Raw genomic sequence first — 19,739 nt, forward strand, 5'->3', positions numbered from 1 at the left:
ACTGTCAAAAGTCATTTTAGTACAGGGTAGAGGTGGGATCACAACTCAAGTCTCCCAGCAAACAACGACTAAACAATTCCACCTCTATTCTGCCCCCAAATAACCATTTTCCAGTGCCATTAAATACATGTGTCAATACTTTGTAAGCATTATTTCAGATATCCTGACAACCCTAGAAGTGTCAAGGTAAGTATTACTAATAATGCCATTTTACAGATAAGCTCACACAATTTAAATAATTTGTCCAGTAGTTCTCAAAATGTGGCCCTTGAAACATTCCTGGGGGTCTCCTAGGTCAAACTATTTTTGTGATAATATTAAGATGTTGTTTGTATTTTTTTTAACCATGTTGACACTGGCACTAAAGATTTAAAAACAAAGGTGGGTAAAACCACTTGCGCCTTAGCATGAACCAAGGTAGTGGCACCAACTATACAACAACTATTGTATTTTTCACTGTGTACTTTCAGTTAAAAAAAAAAAGCAAGTTTCACTTAAGAATGTTCCTAATGAAACAGTAAAGCTATTAGTTCCATTAATTATTGGTCCTTAAATAGATGCTATTTTGTTATTTTGTGTGACCAAAAGGGGAGCACACTTAAGGCACTTCTATTACCTCAAAGAAAAACACTTGAATGGTTGATTTGTAAGCTGAACTTGACTTTTTTTCCCACAGAAATCTATTTTTACTTGAAATAATGATTGACAAACTATGGTTAATCATACTTGGTTATGTGGTAGACATTTTCTCAAAAATAAACAAAATACCTATCACTTCAAAGAAAGCAACTGACAATATTTGTTGCAATCATAAGACAAACTTTTAGGAACAAAATAGAATTTTATAAAACTTATATCCTCTACCATGAACTTGACAAGTTCTCTTTTTATTTATTTTTGAAAGAGAGAAAGAGAGAGACAAAACATGAGCAGGGGAGGGGCAGAGACAGAGGGAGACACAGAATCTGAAGCAGGCTCCAGGCTCTGAGCTGTCAGCACAGAGCCCGATGCAGGGCTTGAACTGACCCAGGTGTCCCAAACTTGACAGCTTCTTGAAAAATACTTCAAGACTTTCCTGATTAAGTTGGTAGAGATATTAACAAATATGATTTTTTTAGTATATTATATAGTGAAATGTGTCAACACTTGGAAGATCTGCTTAATTCAGTGAACAAATATTTTCAAAATGACCAACGCCACAAAATCATCCTTTGGTAAAAGATACATTCAAATTGTGAGATAGAAATGCAATTTGATGTAACAGAATATGACAAAGTTCACCAATATGGTTTCAGATTCTATACTGCGACTAACCTTTAAGAAACTATCTTAGAATAGTTAAGAAACTATCAAGATTATTGTATCAAAGAAAAATATACAAAAATTATCTGAAAAGGCTATTAAAATACTCTTCCAGGGGCACCTGAGTGGCTTAGTCAGTTAAGAGTCTGACTCTTGCTTTCAGCTCAGGTGATGATCTCACAGTTTGGGGGCTTTGTGCTGACAGCACGGAGCCTGCTTGGGATTCTTTCTCTCCCTCTCTCTCTGCTGCTCCCTCCATTTGTGCTCACTCTCTTCCTCAAAATAAATAAACAAATTTTTAAAAAATAGGTAAATAAAATATTCTTCCATATTCTAACTCTATACCACATGAATCTATATTTTCTTCATATACGTCAACCAAAAACATGTCCTGACAGAAGCAGAAACAGATACAAGAATCCAGCTGTCTTTTATTAAGTCAGAGAGTAAAGAGATTTGCCAAAGTGTAAATAATGTCACTCTTCTCACTACATTTTTTGAAAATGGTTTTTTCATAAAAATATGTTTTGGGGGGGGTGGGTACCCAGGTGGCTCAGTTGGTTAAGCATCTGACTCCTGATTTCAAGCTCAGGTGATGATCCCATGGTTTGTGAGTTCAAGCCCCACATTGGGCTCTGCACTGACAGTGCAGAGCCTGCTTGGGATTCTCTCTCTCTTTCTCTCTCTGCTCCTCCCTCACTCGTGTTGCCTCTCTCTCAAAATAAATAAACTTAAAAATACATTTTTGTATTAATATGTAATAAGTTTAAGTGAATTAGTAAATAATTGTTTCCAATTTTTCTCAGTTTTAATTTTGAATACAGTAAATATCAATAGTTATAACCCACACAAACAAGTGTGTAGGGTCCTGAGATCAAAATGTTTGAGAAGCGCTGACCATAAATAACACTCCTGGGAAATGGTAAAGCCAGGTCTCTCATCTGTTCTCTAATTCATGTTGTTTCCATGGCACAATGTTACTTCCTTACCCAAAAGAGTCATAGATATTAAAATGGGAAGTAGAATTAGGTCCCTAAAGCTTTATTTGCAACGCTTATTTCCATAATAGTTAAGTTGTTCAATGTTTTGATATTTTTCTTTGCGGAAGCATGAGCTTCTTGTCCCTAAAATTTTAGAACTCCATTAGGAATTCAAGATGATGCTTTTTGGATACAGAATACAAAGGAAGTAATGTTATTCAGCAGTCAGCTTATGCCAGAAGTAACAGTATTTTGAGTTCTATGTTGTATATAAAGTCCAAACAGTTGGGAGATATTCTTTATTAGATTTTTAAAAACACAAGTAACTCTGGTTGTTTGGCTCCAGGCTTGTTTTTCATCTACTTGGTGCTAAGCCCTATGAATTATGTTTATAATTTGGGGGGAACAACTTTGCTCGGGGACATCTTCAGAAGGAAATCCTGCATGCCTCTCCGTAGCACCGCGTTCTCAGCCACCTCCCTCAGGCCTCTGTGTAGCTTCTCCATCTCCTTGTATTCACTTTTGACGTCTACACAAGAGCAGAAAGCATGCATCAGGAGCTAGTGTCCTTTTCAGAAATGTCCCCAGAAAACAGACCTCCTGAGAATCTTGCTAGGACCTGGGTCACTTTTCCCAAAATGTGACATCTGGAATGGACTTAGAGATCAGATGGTCCATCTGATCAATTTATTGTATAAAAAGCCTGATCAAACTGGGCATTCTGGCTCTTAAGGCTTATCTCAGCATAGCAGTCACCCTTCAAAAGAAACACAAACCAACACATAAAATGATCTAGGAAATCACCGAGTCTTCACAAGAGCTCAGGGGAAGGAGATACCAAGCCCACCTACACAACAAACCTCCCCCTCAGTCCTCTCCAGGCTTCTCTCTCCTTCCCCTGATCCCCCTGCTCCCAGCAGTTCTCATTCTAAGTGAATTTGCTGTTTTGACATCTTAGCTCAGGTTTTCATGTTGTGATCTGCAATCATATATCCTTATAATGGCTAATTTTATGTGTCAACTTGTCTGGGCTATGGTGTCCAGTTATTTGGCCAAACATTATTCTGGATGTTTCTGTGAACATATTTTTGGATGAGATTTACATTTAAATCATTAGACCTTGAGAAAAGCAGACTGTCCTTTACAATGTGGGTGGGCCTCATCTAATTAGTGGAAGGCCTGGCTAGATCAATATCTTGGTCTCCTCCAGGAAAGAGGGAATTTCCATTTTACTATTTTAATTTATATTCTCACACATCTTTTTACCAACCAAGTAATACTCAGAGCAGAGACTGTTTTAGACCTCTGTCCTCTGGCACAGTACTCCCTCATAGTATATATTTTATTGTTGATGGGAAGAAAGGGAAATGATCTTAAATTATGGCAGGAGCAATTTACATTAAACTCAGGGGGACATTTTTTTGTGTGGGAGACCTAGATAGTTGGAAGACTTTTGGTGAGCAGGAGTTCTTTAAGGAAGACACAACTGGATGACTGTAATCTTAAAACAGGCTCCTGTGAAGGCCTAGACAGAAGGTCATAAGAGAGTTCCATAAAGTAGAGTGAGAGGGTGTTATATCACCTTCCCAAGAGACCATTAGGAACAGGTTAGATGTCTGTCTAACCAACCTGAGATGGGGAATAATCATTTCCACAGCAAGAGATATGTGTAAGACAGATGGTTAGAAGCAGCAACTGTGGCTTTTACTTTACAAATAGCTCCGACCACTTTCACCATGACATATCCAATGATATACAGCAATGGCATCAGATCCATTTTTTTCCCAGCAGGCACTTGTGCGCAGAGTTTAACAATTAAAAGGCACAAAACATATGGAGTGAAAAATAAGTCTCCCGTCCTCTGTGTCCTCCAGGGTCCTAGTTCCTCTCCTTAGAGACAACCAGTGTGGACAGTTTCTTGTGTATCCCATGGAAATTTGTATGCATATACATACGTGTTTCCTTTTCTTCTCTCATAGATGGCAATGTATTCCACACAGTTTCTCACCTTGCTCTTTTTCACTTTACATGTTTTGGAGATTGTTTCACACCACTAACTCTGTATAAAAAGCCACTTTATTCTTTCTAACAATTGCATGGTCCTCCCCTAGTTGTGTACCTAAGTTAACTTAACCAATGCTCTACTGATGGATATTGGAGTTGTTCCAATGTTTGCCATCCTAAAACAATGGTGCCCTGAATAACCCTGTCCACGTGCCATTCTTCTCATGTATGAGGATACCACAGGATAGATTCCTGGAATTAGGATTGCTGGGTCAAAGGATATGTGCATTTTTGACTTGACTACAAATGTCCCGATTGCTTTTTGTACCAGTTTATACCCTCCAGTTCACACCGGGAGGCCTGGGGGAGCTCATGGCATGGAATAGAGATGGTTGCTGGCAGCTGCTGTTGCATTCTCAGGCTCCTGGTCCATGAAGAGAAACCTTTCTCTACCACCAGCAGAATATGAGGCTTTTCATGAAAAGGTACGTACTCAAAACAATGGATTTATGGAGACTGCAGAGCAGAGGTATCGATTTGAATTTGCCACTTTCCAGCCACAGATCCTTGGGTACATAATCTAACCTGAGTCTCTGTTTCCGCGTGTGCAAAAGGGAGCAACAGCATCTCCCTCTGAGGGCTAACATGAGAATTATCCGAGATGCTGCACACAGAGCCCGAGTATAATGCATGGTCTTGGGCGGGTGCTCAGCAAAGGGTGGGGTAGTCATTGTTTTCATCATCATCATCATCATCATCATCATCATCATCGTCATCATCATCTCTATCCCATGCCCTGGAAATTCTTCCTAATTGATTTCTTTAAATCCAGCAAAGAGCAACCACAGCTAGGGGTGCCCACAAGGTCATCGCTTATGCAAAAGTTTTATGTATTTACCTGCAAGCTCCTTGTAGAGACCATCCCCCTGGGATGAAGCAAGGGTCAGCATGGTGGCGATACTTCCCTTCACCTTCTCCGTGATTCCATTCTATACAACAAAGCATGGTCATTCTGTTAGGAAGGCACAGTCCAAGGAAAAGTTATCTTAGGAAAGGGACCCCAACCAATCCCCCACAAATTGTGCAGACTGGGGGTGCCAAAATCAAAGTCAGTTCCAAGAGTGGGCTACTTTAGAGTGCAGCAAGTGGCTCAGGAACCCTCAGAGCAACATTTCTGTGGGGTCCTACTTGTCTCAGCATCTCCTTTCCTGTCTATCAAGATTCATATGTGATTGGACCTCTCTGGTGCTGACCAATTGAGTCAGGAGCTAAGGAGGCTTCATGGAGGTGGGGGGGAGGGGCAGTGGGGAGAAAACAGCAATCGCAGAGATGGAAAAAGAAAAAAAGAGCTGGTCACTAGCCCGCGATGCTATCGTGCATTTAGTCACTGGAAAGATGTTTATTGAATACCTGCTTTGTGCAGCACATCATATTTGACATTCCTGATTCTTCGTCCCAACTGCCTGAGAAATTTCTTCTTTCTTATATCAGTCCTTCTATGAATGCAAACCGTTTTCCCTCTTCTAACCATCTCTTGTCTACCTCTGAAAAACACCTGACTCTTTCATCTAGACTGACATAGTATTTTGAGCCTGGGTCTCCTGACTCTTGTTTTTTTCTTCAACACACCAGGCCAAGAACCCTAAGCTCTAGTCCCAGCTCTAGCTGTGAGCCTTGAGCTAGTAACACAGGCCCTCTGGGCTTCAGCCTCCTTGTCCATAAGATCAAGGAATGGGGTCACTCTGTGTCTTTGCCCACTTTCAACTTCCCACATTTCTGTCATTTAAGATGCATTTGTATATGATCAACGTACTAATCATTTTTTTTAGTGGCATTGTTTTTGGGGGGTATGATAAGAACTAATTTCTTTTCTTAAAATTTATTTATTTTTGAGTGAGAGAGAGAGGGGGCATCAGCAGGGAAGGAGCAAAGAGAGAGGGAGAGAGACAATCCCAGCAGGCTCTGTGCTGTCAGAGCAGAGCCCAACGCAGGACTTGAACCCACAAACCATGAGATCATGACCTGAGCCAAAACCAAGATTCAGACGCCTAACCAACTGAGCCACCCAGGTGCCCCAGGGCCAATTTCCATATACCAAATGGGGACTGCATGCTGTAGAGTTTGGCCAATTTTATGCAAGTATTTGTAGACTATGATAACATATTAAATGACAGAAAGTAAACTGCTACTGGCAAACAAAACACCTCTTAGCTCATTCTGAGAGAAACTGTACACTTTGTATTATAGAGAATGGTATTTTTCCAAAACTGCAGTGGGGTGGGGTAGGGTTCTGGGTGGGGGACACGAGACTGAGCTTAAGTAAGTTGCACACATTTCAGGAAGTAGGTTGGTTGAGAGGTGAATGGAAATAACAAGTAGCCAGCTTAGGAGAGGGTCAGCTAAGTCTGGACTGAGGCAGAAGAATTTGGAAATGCACATGGCCATGGAGAGGCCAACAGTGGCTCGGACTAAAACAAAGAATTTTTATTACTTGGGAGGGGGTTGGCAAGCAAAGAGACCCAGAGCTGAGACAAGATGGCTCAAGTGTACTTGACAGAAGCATTAGGTTCAAGGAAACTCTTAGAACTGTTTTCTGAGATAGAATCAGACCTAAATCTATGCTAGGTGTCAAAGGTGACTGACCTATGATAGTTTATTGGCATTTATTTATTGATGTTTCATGTAGACTAGACATTTCCCTCATTTCAAAAAATCCATCTGGAGATTATGCTATTGTCAGAGACAGAGACGCTGGAGCTGGGTTACCTAGTCCCAAACCTGGCTCTACAACTTAGTAACTATGTGGCCTGTCGCTATACCTCTCTCTCTCTCTACCTCAGTTTTCTTATCTGTAAAATGAGAACAATAATAGTCCCTACCTCCCAGGCTTGCTGGGGGTTAAATGAGCTATGTCAAAAGCTTAAGGACCCCTATTACCGTTGTTCTGCTAGTGACCTGGTAAAGAGGAAAGACAGGAGAGAGAGCCGGAGGGGCTGCATTTCTGAAGTCACAGTCCCAGAGAGACCCCAACACCAGGATGCAGTGGTGGGGAAGGGGGAATGCCAAGTACCAGCTGGGCTCTTCTCCTGGCATCATAGGCATCAGTTGGGGCCACTTTACAGAAGGTATCAGCTCTTTTTGGACCCGAATGACTACCACCTCTTCCACCGCCCCTGCTTCTTTGGCTCCCTCCAAGAAGCCTCTTTGGGGCTGGAATTCAGACTGTGGGTGTTGAATACCTTCAGTTGTTGAAATTGGTGCTGCATTCTTTCTTGAGCCCTTTCAAACATGCCCTCGGCCACCTGCCGGTCCACCCCTCTCCTGATGACGTCTTTCATTCTCTCACACGCTTTTTTGCCAGCAATCTGAGCGGCCTCTGGCAAAAATGATAGCTACAGTCACACCACAACAAGGACTTGCAGAGAAATCTTTAGCATCAGAAAGAAAGGCAAGCAAACAAACAAAAACTATGTATGCACACATATATGTATGTGTACACAGACACACACATACATATGGACATACACACACATATATTCATATATGTGGCACCATTTTCCACACAGTGGAAGTTGTTTAATCATAATATGATACAAAGATCAGCACTCTCAGAATTTAGATAACTGTCATTCAGAAAATCTAACGGATGAATTAAGCAGAAGTTTACAAAATTCCCATGCACCACCCCCCCCCACCACCATGACCAGAAAAAAACAATGGGACCGCCAAAACAAGAAGGAGCTGGAAGGTAGGTTTACAAATACTTAAAGGGAATAAGAATGAGAATCAGATAGTGGATTCAATAGTTTAACCAGGTGAGATGCAGCGAGGAGAGGAGAAGCAGGGTGAATAGACACAGGGTGGGCAGAAAGCACTGGAAACACACAGATAAAACTGATTCATGGGTCACCTGTCCCCTGACCCTTAAAGTTATTTGGTTTTCAATTTGTGGACTAAGAGTATGAGAGGGATTTAGGACGCAGGAGGACAAATACTTTGAGAGGAGAGCAGAAGAAAAGGACGCTGAAGGAGCTGACAGACCCCAGAGGAAATAGACATGTTGCCCTCTGGAGTGCCCACCTTCATAACAGGCCTTCAGGTCGCTCTGAACAGAGGTGGTGAGAGATTCATAGATCCTCCTCTTCTTTCTGAGGATGTAATCTTCCAGGCCTCCCAGGATGGCACTTATCTGAGAATCCACATTAACAAAAGGCCATTTGTGACAATTCCTTCGATAGAAGTGGGTGTTCCTGTGTGTGGCCACCATTTCCTTCTGCTTTATGTTATGCTTGGCTGTTTCCATGTCATTTCCCCAATGAGGCTGTGAGCTTCTCATAGGCAGGAACTCTGTCTTAGCATCTTTATATCCCAAAGTGTTTCCTACCATGCCTGGCACTTACAAATGACTCAAATATTTGCTGAGTTGAACTCAGGCACGTGCAAGGTGGTCAATAGGCCCTCTTAGGGGGAGGATGTGAGAACAGGATAGTTCTCTAGTGTTGCTGTGTAATTCGGACTGTGCTTGTGCTATGGGCTGAACATTCGTGTCCACCCAAAATTTGTATGTTAAAACCCTAACCCCCAAGGTGATAGCATTAGGAGGTGGGGCCTTTGGGAGATGACTAGGTCATGAGCAGGCAGCCCTCATAATTGAGACTATTCCCTTTACGGAAGAGACTCTAGCAAGTTCCTTTGCCCCTGCTAAGGTGAGGTGATGGTGAGAAGACCATCATATATGAACTGGGAAGTGGACCCTCACCAGCCACCAACTCTGCCTGCGCCTTGACCTTGTACTTCCAGCCTCCTGTGAGGAATAAATTTCTGTTGTGTATACCCTACCTCATTTACAGCATTTTGTTATAGCATCCTGAATAGACTAAGACAGGCTAGAGGAAAATGGGTCACAGACAAGAGTCTTGAGGACTCAAAACCAACAAATGATGTACAAAAAAAAAAAAAGACTCTTCTTTAAGCTTCATTGCTGTGACTAATGACTTTATAATATTGGCAAAAATGATTGAAGGTCAGTTACAAGTGGATATTACAGGTGGATTCAAATGTTTGTGCCTCTAAAGATTCTTTGAATATTCTTCTTGGGAACTGAGTCTCCTTTCCAACCTCGGCACTTAGTGCTGGTTGCTTCCCAGTGGCATAGAGCTGGCTTGGTGTCCCGTCCTACATCCTCATGGCAGTCTAAGGGCCACCCCACACACTGTGTGTCGTGTCTCACAGCACTTGCTACAAGACGTGCCCAGACCTTGGCACTCCAGGAGAGCAGGGGGGAGAGACATGCAATACTTCTGGAATCCTGCTGGTAAGAAAGCCACTGCCCAATGTCACTGCCCTCTTCGTTTTACAGGGATCTTACCTCCTGGATCAGAAAACTTTTTTTGTCACTATCATATTTCCAGCCACTTCTTATTCCAATTTCCATCATTTTCTCCTGTAGAGAGTGCTTAAAAGCTTCTACGTGAGGCAGCAATGCTGACCCAGTGGGCTTTCCAGCTCTACAGAAGAAACAGCATAAAACGTTAAGAGACAACGTGGCCACCGTGGGGCTAAAACAAAAGGAAACTAGCTGGTATCCTTTTATTCACTTTTAAGACAGGGGGATGAGAATGAATAGGTACTGAATTCCTACTGGTGCCAGGCACTGTTCTGTGCCAGGTCCTGCACCTAAAAGTCTGTGAAACCCATTTTCCAGACAAGAAAACTGAGGTTCAGCAAGTGGCAGAGCCAGGCTACTTTGTACAGTGATCTGTTTAGCCTCAAAGGTCAGTCTTCCCACTGCCAAGGTGTTTCCATTTGCAAGTGTGGGACTTAAACTACATTTTTTTAAATGTTTATTTATTTTGAGAGAGAGAGAGAATGAAGGAGAGAGACAGAGAGACAGAAGGAGAGCAAGAATCCCAAGCAGGCTCTGGGTTCTCACTGCAGAGCCTAACATGGGGCATGAGATTGTGACCTGAGCTGAAATCAAGAGTCGGATGTTCAAAGGGCTGAGACACGCAGACACCCCTGAACTACATTTTAAAAGATGGATAAGATTTAGGGAAGTGAAAACAAGGAAGGGCTATTCCCCATGGGGACAACGTAGTGAACAAAATTTTCAGAACATCCCAGGAGGAAGAAGCAGCAGGTTATAGAGGAGAGAGCATAGACTTGAACTCCTAGCTCTCTACTTAAGAGCTGACTGACATTGGGAAAGCTGTCCAAAGTCCTCTAAATCTCAGCTTGTCCACTTGTAGATAGACAGAAGGCCCTTCAGAGGGCTATTGAGAGGATCTGATGAGATCATGTGCGCACAGAGCTTAGCACAGTTCCTGGTACATCTCGCTTGCTCTTTGCTACCCTCCAGGCTGGCTGAAGCAGGAGGCTGGTACTGAGCAACAGGACTGGGATAGAGTGGAAAGGCCAGTTAGAGGCAGGTGGGATGTCTTGAATGCCGTTGTAAATAATTTGGAGTTTATCCTACAGACTTGTAAACTGAGATAGGGTAGATGGAATGGCATGACCCCAAAGGAGTTAAAGGAAGTTGGGGGCAGGGTAGGGGAACACCGAGTAAGAATCAAGCAAAGGTAGAATGGTTCGAGCAGCAGCAGGCGGTGAAATGCCAGAGGCCAAGGAAGGAGGCTGGGGCAGGCTCTTGCACTAAGGGATTAGGAAATTCTGTTTCTGTAGGTGGAGAAAAGGATTAGAGGTCAAGGAAGGAGGGAAGGAGGAGGCACCATGAAGCTCAGACAGCTAGTAAGTCAGCAAGCATGCAGTATGTCAAAAACAAACACAGAGTCATCAGTCAGCCACTTTGCAGTTTTGCATTTGGGGAAATTTGCAAAGGCCATGTGTTTGCTTAACTCCACACTCTCCAACCAAAATAACCTGTCCTGGGCTCAGATCCATAAGAAAATGTATCCCTTGCTGCATGTATGAGATATTTGAAAAATAATGGGAATCATAATATTAGTCTAAAAGTAACATCTCCATCTGTACTCCAGGTCGCCACGAGAAATTAACTAACCAAACCAAGAAGGCTTTTGTGTTTTTCCAGAGACTAAGCTTTCCTCCTCAACTTGCAAGCTACTCTTCACGCTTCCAGATCCAAAGTACAAATTCTTATAAAGCGGAGACTCCAGCCCAATGCTCTTCAGATGTTTGTTCACAAAGGGGCAAGAGAAAGGATCTTTTACCTAAAAATGCCTCCAAAAACGGGATCGATCTGGTCATAGATGGGCTGAGTGATGGCTTCGTTCAGATCTATTCTTGCAAGAGTCCTGGAGGCATAGATGCCATTTTTCAGGCAAACAGCTTTCAGAGTCTGATGAAAGCCCTGGTTTCCTCTACTCCTCTAGATAATTAAACAATAAGTTAATAGAGTTAGTAAACATTAACTACAATGTCACAGGATCAGAATTGTATTGCCTTTGGCCACAGGCTATGACCAAGAATCACAGGGAAGAGAAGGGACAGCTTCATGTTTCAGCATACTCTTGAGCCAGACAGAGGGCACAGCAGTCACGCCTGAGTTGGCGGCTGCCCTGGCTTCCGGAGCGTCTTGTGCTTCCTTGATCACAAGTCTCCTCATACAGTTTCTATTTATCTGTTTACTCATTGCACTTCTCTACCAGAACAGCTGCTCCTTGTGGACACAAACAGTGTCTTATCTGCCTTGATGTTCTTACCATCTGGCAACAGCATAAGTAAGTAGTGCTTAAATGAACAATTATTAAATGAAAATGTGCTATGACCCTACTGGGAGTATATGTTTCAGACCTTCCAAGCATAGTCCAAGTTTTTAAATACTTTTTGTTGAATGCCTAATAAAATGTAATTTGATTAGTACGTCTTCATAACATTTTTTCCCAGAGAAATAAATTCAAAAATCAGAGGCAAAAAACATACAATGAAGCTAGAGCCACACGAGACATTGATAAATCTTAGCCAGATGGTGATTCTTAGTAAGGGGAATAAAAATATATTTGCACTGACCAAAATTTTAGTGGAGGTCCTTGTGATCAATCAATGATATATGCTTTAAGGAAATCTGTTTCATGTGCATGGTCATGTAGCATAATACAATTGGCATCATACTATATATATATATATATATATATATATATATATTCATTTTAATATTCTGCTCTTTTCACTTAATAGTATAACATGAACATTTCCTCAAGTCATTGTAAATGCCTGCAAAAATTGTTTCAATAACCACATAATATCATGTGGATGTATCCCAATTTATTTTACCATTCTCTTCTGGTTAGATATGTAGGTTAGTTTACTATGTTACATAATAATATGATGGTAACATATAATGTTTGCCCAAATTTCTGATCACAGAGGAAAGTGTCCTATCCAAGACACCTCAGACATGTCTGTAGTTACAGAGAAAAACACCATTTAAGAACTGGTGAGACAGGGGACAGTTCACGGGATGACATCCTAGCGAAGGTTTGAAGATGTTCCTTCTATGAGCAAATTGTCTCAAAGGAATGGTCTCCGCTTTGTGCCTTTGCTTTCTCAGAACCTACTTACTCACTTTTGGTGATCTGGGATCTTTTACCATCATATAGAAACAGTTCTCCCCAGAGTCACTTACTTACCCCAGGCCTGATGAAATAAATAAGCAATTATTTATTATCTCTCACCATATCAGGAATTCAGATATAGCTCAGTTGCTGTTTCACTGTTCACTAGATGGCCAGACTGTGTGGCCAAGGTTAAAAGGAAGATAAACACCACCCAGAAAAGAGACAAGTACATGATTTAAGGTCACTGAGAACAGACAATATTCACACTAGGCTCAGGCAGTACAGCATTTACTTACAGCAAGAGGAGAAAAAGTGTGCACAAGATCCAGCCCTTTGCAACACACGGGTCCCTGTGGCCAGCAGACCCCCTCCACAGCCAATGCAGGTGATCCCACAATATGGGATCCCACAGTGTAGAAGGACCCACGCCCTCCCCCACAGGATCTGAAATACAGAAAACTGGGAGCTAGCCCAAGGGCCTTGGCCGCCTATACTAAGCAGAACAAAGAACTACACACTGAGCATAAAACAGGGAAGAATATTTCCACACAAGGCGATAAGCCCAGGACAGGCTGTGAGGGCTCTTTATCTCTTGGTAAGGAAGTGGTCCAGGCCCAAGGCCCATTCTTATGTGGCCAAGTGGGGATTGAAAGACCGCATGCATAGGCTGACCTTTCCCAAGAGCGGGCCAGTGCTGGCTCAGGTCTTCTCCATGAGGCTCCGTCAGGCACTGGCTGGGGTTACAGTCACCAGAATGGGGCCAGAGGACCCACTCCTAAGGAGGCTCACTCCAGAGTTGGCAAGGCGATGCTGGCTATTAGACAGACTTCAATACTTTTGTGGGGATTTACAAATGTTGAATCACGTAACTGGTTGGCAATCACAAGTAGCTGCAATCGTTTGCAGAGATGCAACAGGCAAGTGTAGGGGTTGGGCATCCAGGCTCTGAAAATAGACAGGCCTACAGTAGATGTGGATCCCATATGTGGCCATGGACGAGTTGTTCAGCCTCTGTAAGGCCATAAAGTGAAACTAATAAGAGTGTTTACCACCTGGAATTGTTGTGAGGACTTAATCAGTGATGCCCAGAGTCAGCATTTCTTCCACGTTTGCTGAAGGCATGAGCGAATGCTCGTGCACATACTATATTCACGGACACTCAGCTGCCCGCTTCCACACGGAAGGCATGCCACCTCCCCTTCTCCTATGTCAGAAATCTGAGAGTCCTCTCTGATGATCCCACGATCATTCCCACTTCTTTACTGTTTTAGCTTTCAGTTTTCTAGCGTTTTCTCTCTGTCCGATACCAGAGGCATCTCCTTCCCTCTCATCCCAGTCACGTCACATACCTACTGATCTAGATCCCAAAACAAACTCTTATGAAAGCCATGCAGGTAAGAACACCCAGATGAGATCATATGCTAGAAAGGTGGTATCATCTGTGTATATAAAAAAGCCCGCGGAAATGTAGAGCCCCATTACACACCACCTTTTCTCTGCTAACGTTCTAGCTTTCCAACTCATATTAAAACAATGGCAACAACATACAATCTAGGTGCTACTCCCAGCTCTAGATACTTCTGTATCATCTTTGTCACATGAGCAGTGTTGTGCATCACTTTTTACTCTTAACAGGTGTTATGGAGTGAACTGTATCCCTCTGAATCAACATGTTCAAGCCCTGACCCTGATGTGACTACATTTGGAGATAGGGCCTTTAGGGAGGTAATTAGGGTTAAACGAGGACTTAACGGGTGGGTCCTGATCTTATTGGACAGCTGTCCTTATACAAAGAGAGAGAGATGCCAGGGAGGCACACATAGAGAAAAGACCATGGGAGAACACAGCTAGAAGGTGGCCTTTTGCAAGCCAAAAACAGAGGCCCCAGGAGAAACCAACCTTGCACTGCTTTGATCTTGAGCTTCTAACCTTCACAACTGTCAGAATAAATGCCTGCCATTTAAACCACCCAGTCTATGATATTTTATGTTATGCAGCCCTAGCCAACTAATACGATATACCTTTTTCCCCCACCCCTTAGCCTTAGACAAATAAAGCCTGGCACTTACATTTTTATCCCTCAGAAAGCCCATATAAGTAATTAAAAGATAAAACAATTTGCATGCCTAGTGAGAGGGTTCAAGATGTTTCCTTACTGTGTAATCGAATTGACATTTATATCAACCCCGTTAAGATAGGTAGGGCAAGTATTTAGCACCTCATTTTGCAGAAGAAAAAACCTACAAGCTTAAATGGGTTTCAGGCCTTACCCAGGGCTACACAGTGGATGATGGGTAGAAAGACCTCAGATCCGAAATTCCAGCTCAACTCCACTGAACCATGCACTCTTTCCTCACCATGTACAATTGGGCAGTTCTCACTACATGCTTTCTTGTATGCAATTTTCACCCTCTCCTACTCTCTTTTAGCTTTTTAGTTCCTTCAAAGGCCATGGAATAGTGCAAAAAGAGCTTGGAGGTAAGGCAGATGTCACCGAATATTACAGGTCCTCCCTGGAAAGGGTCACTCACCACCAGGCATGTCCCAAGGATCCGTCGGTAGGAAGCCTTGGCATTTCTGACTCCTTCTTGCAGAGGCTGTTTGATGTGGGCAAAGCACTGGTCAATGACCTTCTCCAGAAGCTGTATCTTCTCTTCCACAAATCTCCGCAGGCCACTCATGTGCAAGAATTCGTTCTAGGGACAAGGGTCAGAGAAGCATAAGGCCACCTCCTCTCTAAGGACACTTTCTCTCAAACTTTGCTTCCTTTATGCTCATCCACCAACACAAGATTTAGCCTGAGCTAATCACCCTCAGATGATTTCTATTGTCCCAGTAAAGCATCTCTCAGTGCACAAATCTCCTTAAGTTTTGTGGATTGGAGAACACAATAAATATATGCCTCCTGCAACTTACTTTGGGAGTGTAAACCATTAGGCTTTTCGAGGGAATAACTAGTAGAATAAAAATCCAATTGCTGTTAAAACATATTTTTCATTGACATCTGATTCTACTAACATTTAGTGGATTTTGACTGGGCCCAAAATAGTTTTTGAGGATAGTGTTTCTCAAACTTTAACATGTGTGCAAATCACAGGGAGAATTTGGTCAAATCCCAAAACCTGAGATTCTACATTTCCAGCAAGCCCCCAGGTGATGCTGCTCTTCTGGGCCCTGGGCCATACTTTGAATAACAAAGCTACAGGACAAAACAATAAAGACAAGGCCTTTTCTTCAAAGGAGAATACAGTCTAATCAAGGAGGAAAAGATCTACTGAAATGATACAAGGGAGAGGTAGCCTTGACCCCTAGGTTCCAAATTGGGAATTGTGTCGTGTTGTTCCCTGTGTGAGAATCTTGGGGGACCCCACAGTGCCTGCAGCAGACGGAAGCCATACTACTTAGCTCAGCACTTAAGGCTCTTTATAGCCAGGTCTCAACCAACTTCTCCAGCACCACCAGCTCTCTGTTTGCCCAAGATGTCATCCTATCCCAGGGTATCTGCTCCTGAATGCACTACCATTTCCCAAATGTGTCATCCCTTTTGTGACCCCATGCCTTTGCACAAGCTTCCCATCCTTCCAGACAAAGCTCCAAAGCACCCATGTGGTGGAACTGGTGCTCTCTTTCCTGTGCTTCCATTGCTTTTCGTACATCCCTGTGTTCCAGCCTTCCTCCTGCTGTGCTATGTCAGTCCCATCCCATATATTCTTCCCTAGACTTGGAACTCACTGAAGGATCCACGGACACTGTTATTCATGTTTGTTTATTCTGAGGCATGGCACAGGATGTGTGGCTGACAAACAATTTGGAGTGAACGAACACCCCAGAGAGACTGTTAGACAACGTGGGCTTTTAAATACTATTCCAACGTTTTTTATTTTATTTTTTGGGACAGAGAGAGACAGAGCATGAATGGGGGAGGGGCAGAGAGAGAGGGAGACACAGAATCGGAAACAGGCTCCAGGCTCCGAGCCATCAGCCCAGAGCCTGACGGGGCTCAAACTCACGGACCGTGAGATCGTGACCTGGCTGAAGTCGGACGCTTAACTAACTGCGCCACCCAGGCACCCCTTAAATTCTATTCCAAATGTGATGACAGAAATAGCTCTCAAATTGATGTGTGACTTATACAAATGACTGAGCTTTTCTGGATCTGGATTGTATTGAAGTGAATGAGGTTGAATGTTCCGGACAACAGGTGTTCCTCAAACTCCCACACTCTGTAAGTCTTAGAGCAGACGAGTTTTAAAGTTTATGGAGACTATTCAGCTTTCAGCGAACCCTGAGGATTCCCATAGTTTTTCACCAGTAAGAATTCTATAAGCCATACTTTTCTTTCAGAATGCCTTCTGGATTCTTTTGAGTTTTTGGTGTCACTGGTGATCAAAAGGAAATAAGAAAGGAGTCACCAATGGAAACTCTATGGGCAAGATTCTCACAAAGGCTCACCCTCAACAAATCTTTGTTGAATAAACAAAAGAATGATAAGAAAGAGCAGGTCTGGGAATAAAGGAACAATTAGAAGAGGAAAAGCTGGTATTTACTATGAATAAACACAGGGCTCATTCAACACTGAGATGTCATAATGAACTTCCTACTGATTCATAAAAATAATGACTAGATCCCTGTTCATTTAAAATCACTATGCAAACTCTCTATTTTTTGGTTTGAATCATAATCTTAAAACTGATATACCACCACATTCTTAGGTTTGATTTTTTTTTTTTTTTCAGAATGCAAAGGAACTGACAAAACTCTTGCCTTCCAACTTTCCATCAATGAACAAAGACTGAGACCAATATCTGAGGCCAAAGAATTTTGAGGGAAAATGCTGGCAAAAGGCTATCTGAAGGGCTACCCGAGAAGCGCCAACCGGCTCCCTGCCCTGTGTTTGCTGTCGCCTACAGTCTGGCTGCAAGGATGGTATTTCATCCCCACATGGGCTGCCCCTCTGCCTCAGCAGAGGAGAGCATGAAGGCGGGGGGGGGGGGGGGGGGGGGGGGGGGGGGGGCACTTCTGAGTTTGATTGCAAAATGCCTTGTCCTTGTGTTTGTAAAACAAACCAACCGCACACGGCACCACATCTGATTTGTTTTCCATCAGCACTTCCAAAAGCAATCTTTTGTTGGGCAGAGAGGCGATTTTCACCCCGAAGAACTTTTTCGGGAAGTTAGAAGGTCAAATGCTTCCCTGGTATTTCAGAGGACAAAGTCAAATTAGAGAATCTCAGATTCCAGGAGGTTGTTTTATGCTTTGTTTTATTTTTTTAGCTTTTGGGTTTTTTTTTTTTTTTTTTTTTGTCACAGAACTAAGCCAAAATGAGGCATAAGAAACATGATAAAAAAGACAGGGAACCTCTCTCTATATATCACTTTTATATAGAATTTTTTTAATGTAGATATTTGACCAAAACTGCAGATGCCGTCTACAGTTGGCATTGCTTACTCTTCACATTGAGGTCAGGTCCCCATTATTTGCTCCTCCTGGCCACTCCATGGGGCCAAACTGGGTATACCTACCCACATTCTCAGGACCAGCCCCTTGAACTCTCATAGAGCCCTACTGGTTCACTTTCTCTGGCCCTACCTCCTTCTGCATGACAAGAAATTGGACAGTTTGGTTGTGCAAATCTGATGGCTGAAAGCAAGTGTGAAAATAAACACCAACCAAATGAGAACCTGCAAAGGCTATTTATTCAGAACTTGCTGGAGCAAGAGAGTCAGCCACCATCACTTGGGTTTGGCAGAGACTCAAAGGCAAGCAGAGGAGTGGGAAGTCTTCAGGTATGCTCCCATCTGAGGCCGCTGGCACAGGGAAGCTGTGGGTGGGCTAACTAGAAGCAAGGATCCTATATGATTCAGTAGGGTGCATATTTGGCTTCTCTGGCTGGAAGCAGGGATGTAGATTAGGAAAGTTGTCGATTATTAACCCATCAGCCCATTTGGGGCTAATTGTTATAGACATTATTGCTTAGCTTCTTGGAGTCAGATAGCAGTCTGACTCCCTATGAGTCTAACTTTTAGCAGGCTGCCCTCCCAAGCTCATTATTGTAGATAAGGGGCTGGTTTCCTAGGCAGGTGGCTACAGGCTGTGAATCAGAGTTCTGATTTTTTTGTTTTTTTTAAGTTTATTTATTTATCTTGATAGAGTGAGAGCAGGGGAGGGGTAGAGAGAGAGAGAGAGAAAGAAAGAATCCCAAGCAGGTTCTGCACTGTGAGTGTAGAGCCCAATACGGGGCCAGAACCCATGAACTGTGAGCTCATGACCGGAGCCAAAACCGAGAGTCAGACACTTAAAAAACTAAGCTACCCAGGTGCCCCCAGGGTTCTGGTTTAACATATGACTTCCTACTTGTATATTCAGTCCCTCACAAAGAAGCAGTGCACTTGGTGACTGATTGCAGCAACAGATCTTTCTCCCAAACTCTCCCCAACCTCTAACCTAGCAGCCTATCCATCTTATTTTAGGGTAAAAAAAAAAAAAAAAAAAAGAGCCACCCACCAAAGAGATAAATTTGTCCATTACTATGAGAAAAGTAATTTTGAACTGGCCATTCAGAAGGTCTGCATTCTAGATCATGAAGATAAATACATAAACTCTTTGCTGAATGTCCCTCCTAGATCCCTTCCTCACATTATTTTGCTAGGCTGCTCTGAGTTTGAGATTCTGATGGCACCAAGGCATAAGGGAAATCCATAGACAGATGAAAAAATTTTTGGACTGGAGCCATTCCTTGGTAGGGTAACCAAGAATTGCCAATATTCTACTAGATTGAAACAAATCACTTCTGTTATCACTTAAATACATTCCATCTTCTTCAAGTCTCAGGAGAGGTAAAAGCAGCTGCTGATTGATTTTACATTTTCCTCTCAACCCATGTAAAATATTATTTGTTTCTTTTTTTACTCAAATGTCA

General features: G+C 42.7%; 1 protein-coding gene and 1 long non-coding RNA gene across 7 annotated transcripts in view; one reads left to right on the forward strand and one right to left on the reverse strand.

Moving 5' to 3' along the window:
• Positions 1-2,567: 2,567 nt before the first annotated feature.
• The window catches only part of NUGGC (nuclear GTPase, germinal center associated), a 55,850-nt gene continuing 38,678 nt past the window's right edge, over positions 2,568-19,739 (reverse strand). For 5 of the 6 annotated variants that reach the window (XM_043564859.1, XM_043564846.1, XM_043564868.1 and 2 more), the window contains 7 exons: positions 15,352-15,516; positions 11,474-11,631; positions 9,655-9,793; positions 8,367-8,475; positions 7,526-7,662; positions 5,185-5,275; positions 2,568-2,811 (listed from right to left, as the gene is read on the reverse strand). In XM_043564859.1, the coding sequence (XP_043420794.1) occupies positions 2,672-2,811; positions 5,185-5,275; positions 7,526-7,662; positions 8,367-8,475; positions 9,655-9,793; positions 11,474-11,631; positions 15,352-15,516 (939 nt within the window). In that variant the 3' untranslated portion in view covers positions 2,568-2,671. The remainder of the gene's footprint in view (positions 2,812-5,184; positions 5,276-7,525; positions 7,663-8,366; positions 8,476-9,654; positions 9,794-11,473; positions 11,632-15,351; positions 15,517-19,739) is intronic. The other variant, XM_043564887.1, reaches the window with a different exon arrangement.
• Positions 11,643-18,497, forward strand: LOC122473992. The gene is made up of 2 exons (XR_006294764.1): positions 11,643-11,983; positions 17,557-18,497. It is a non-coding gene; the product is annotated as an uncharacterized LOC122473992 (long non-coding RNA).

This window comes from Prionailurus bengalensis, chromosome B1 (genome assembly GCF_016509475.1).
Source record: "Prionailurus bengalensis isolate Pbe53 chromosome B1, Fcat_Pben_1.1_paternal_pri, whole genome shotgun sequence".
Taxonomy (NCBI): Eukaryota; Metazoa; Chordata; class Mammalia; order Carnivora; family Felidae; genus Prionailurus; species Prionailurus bengalensis.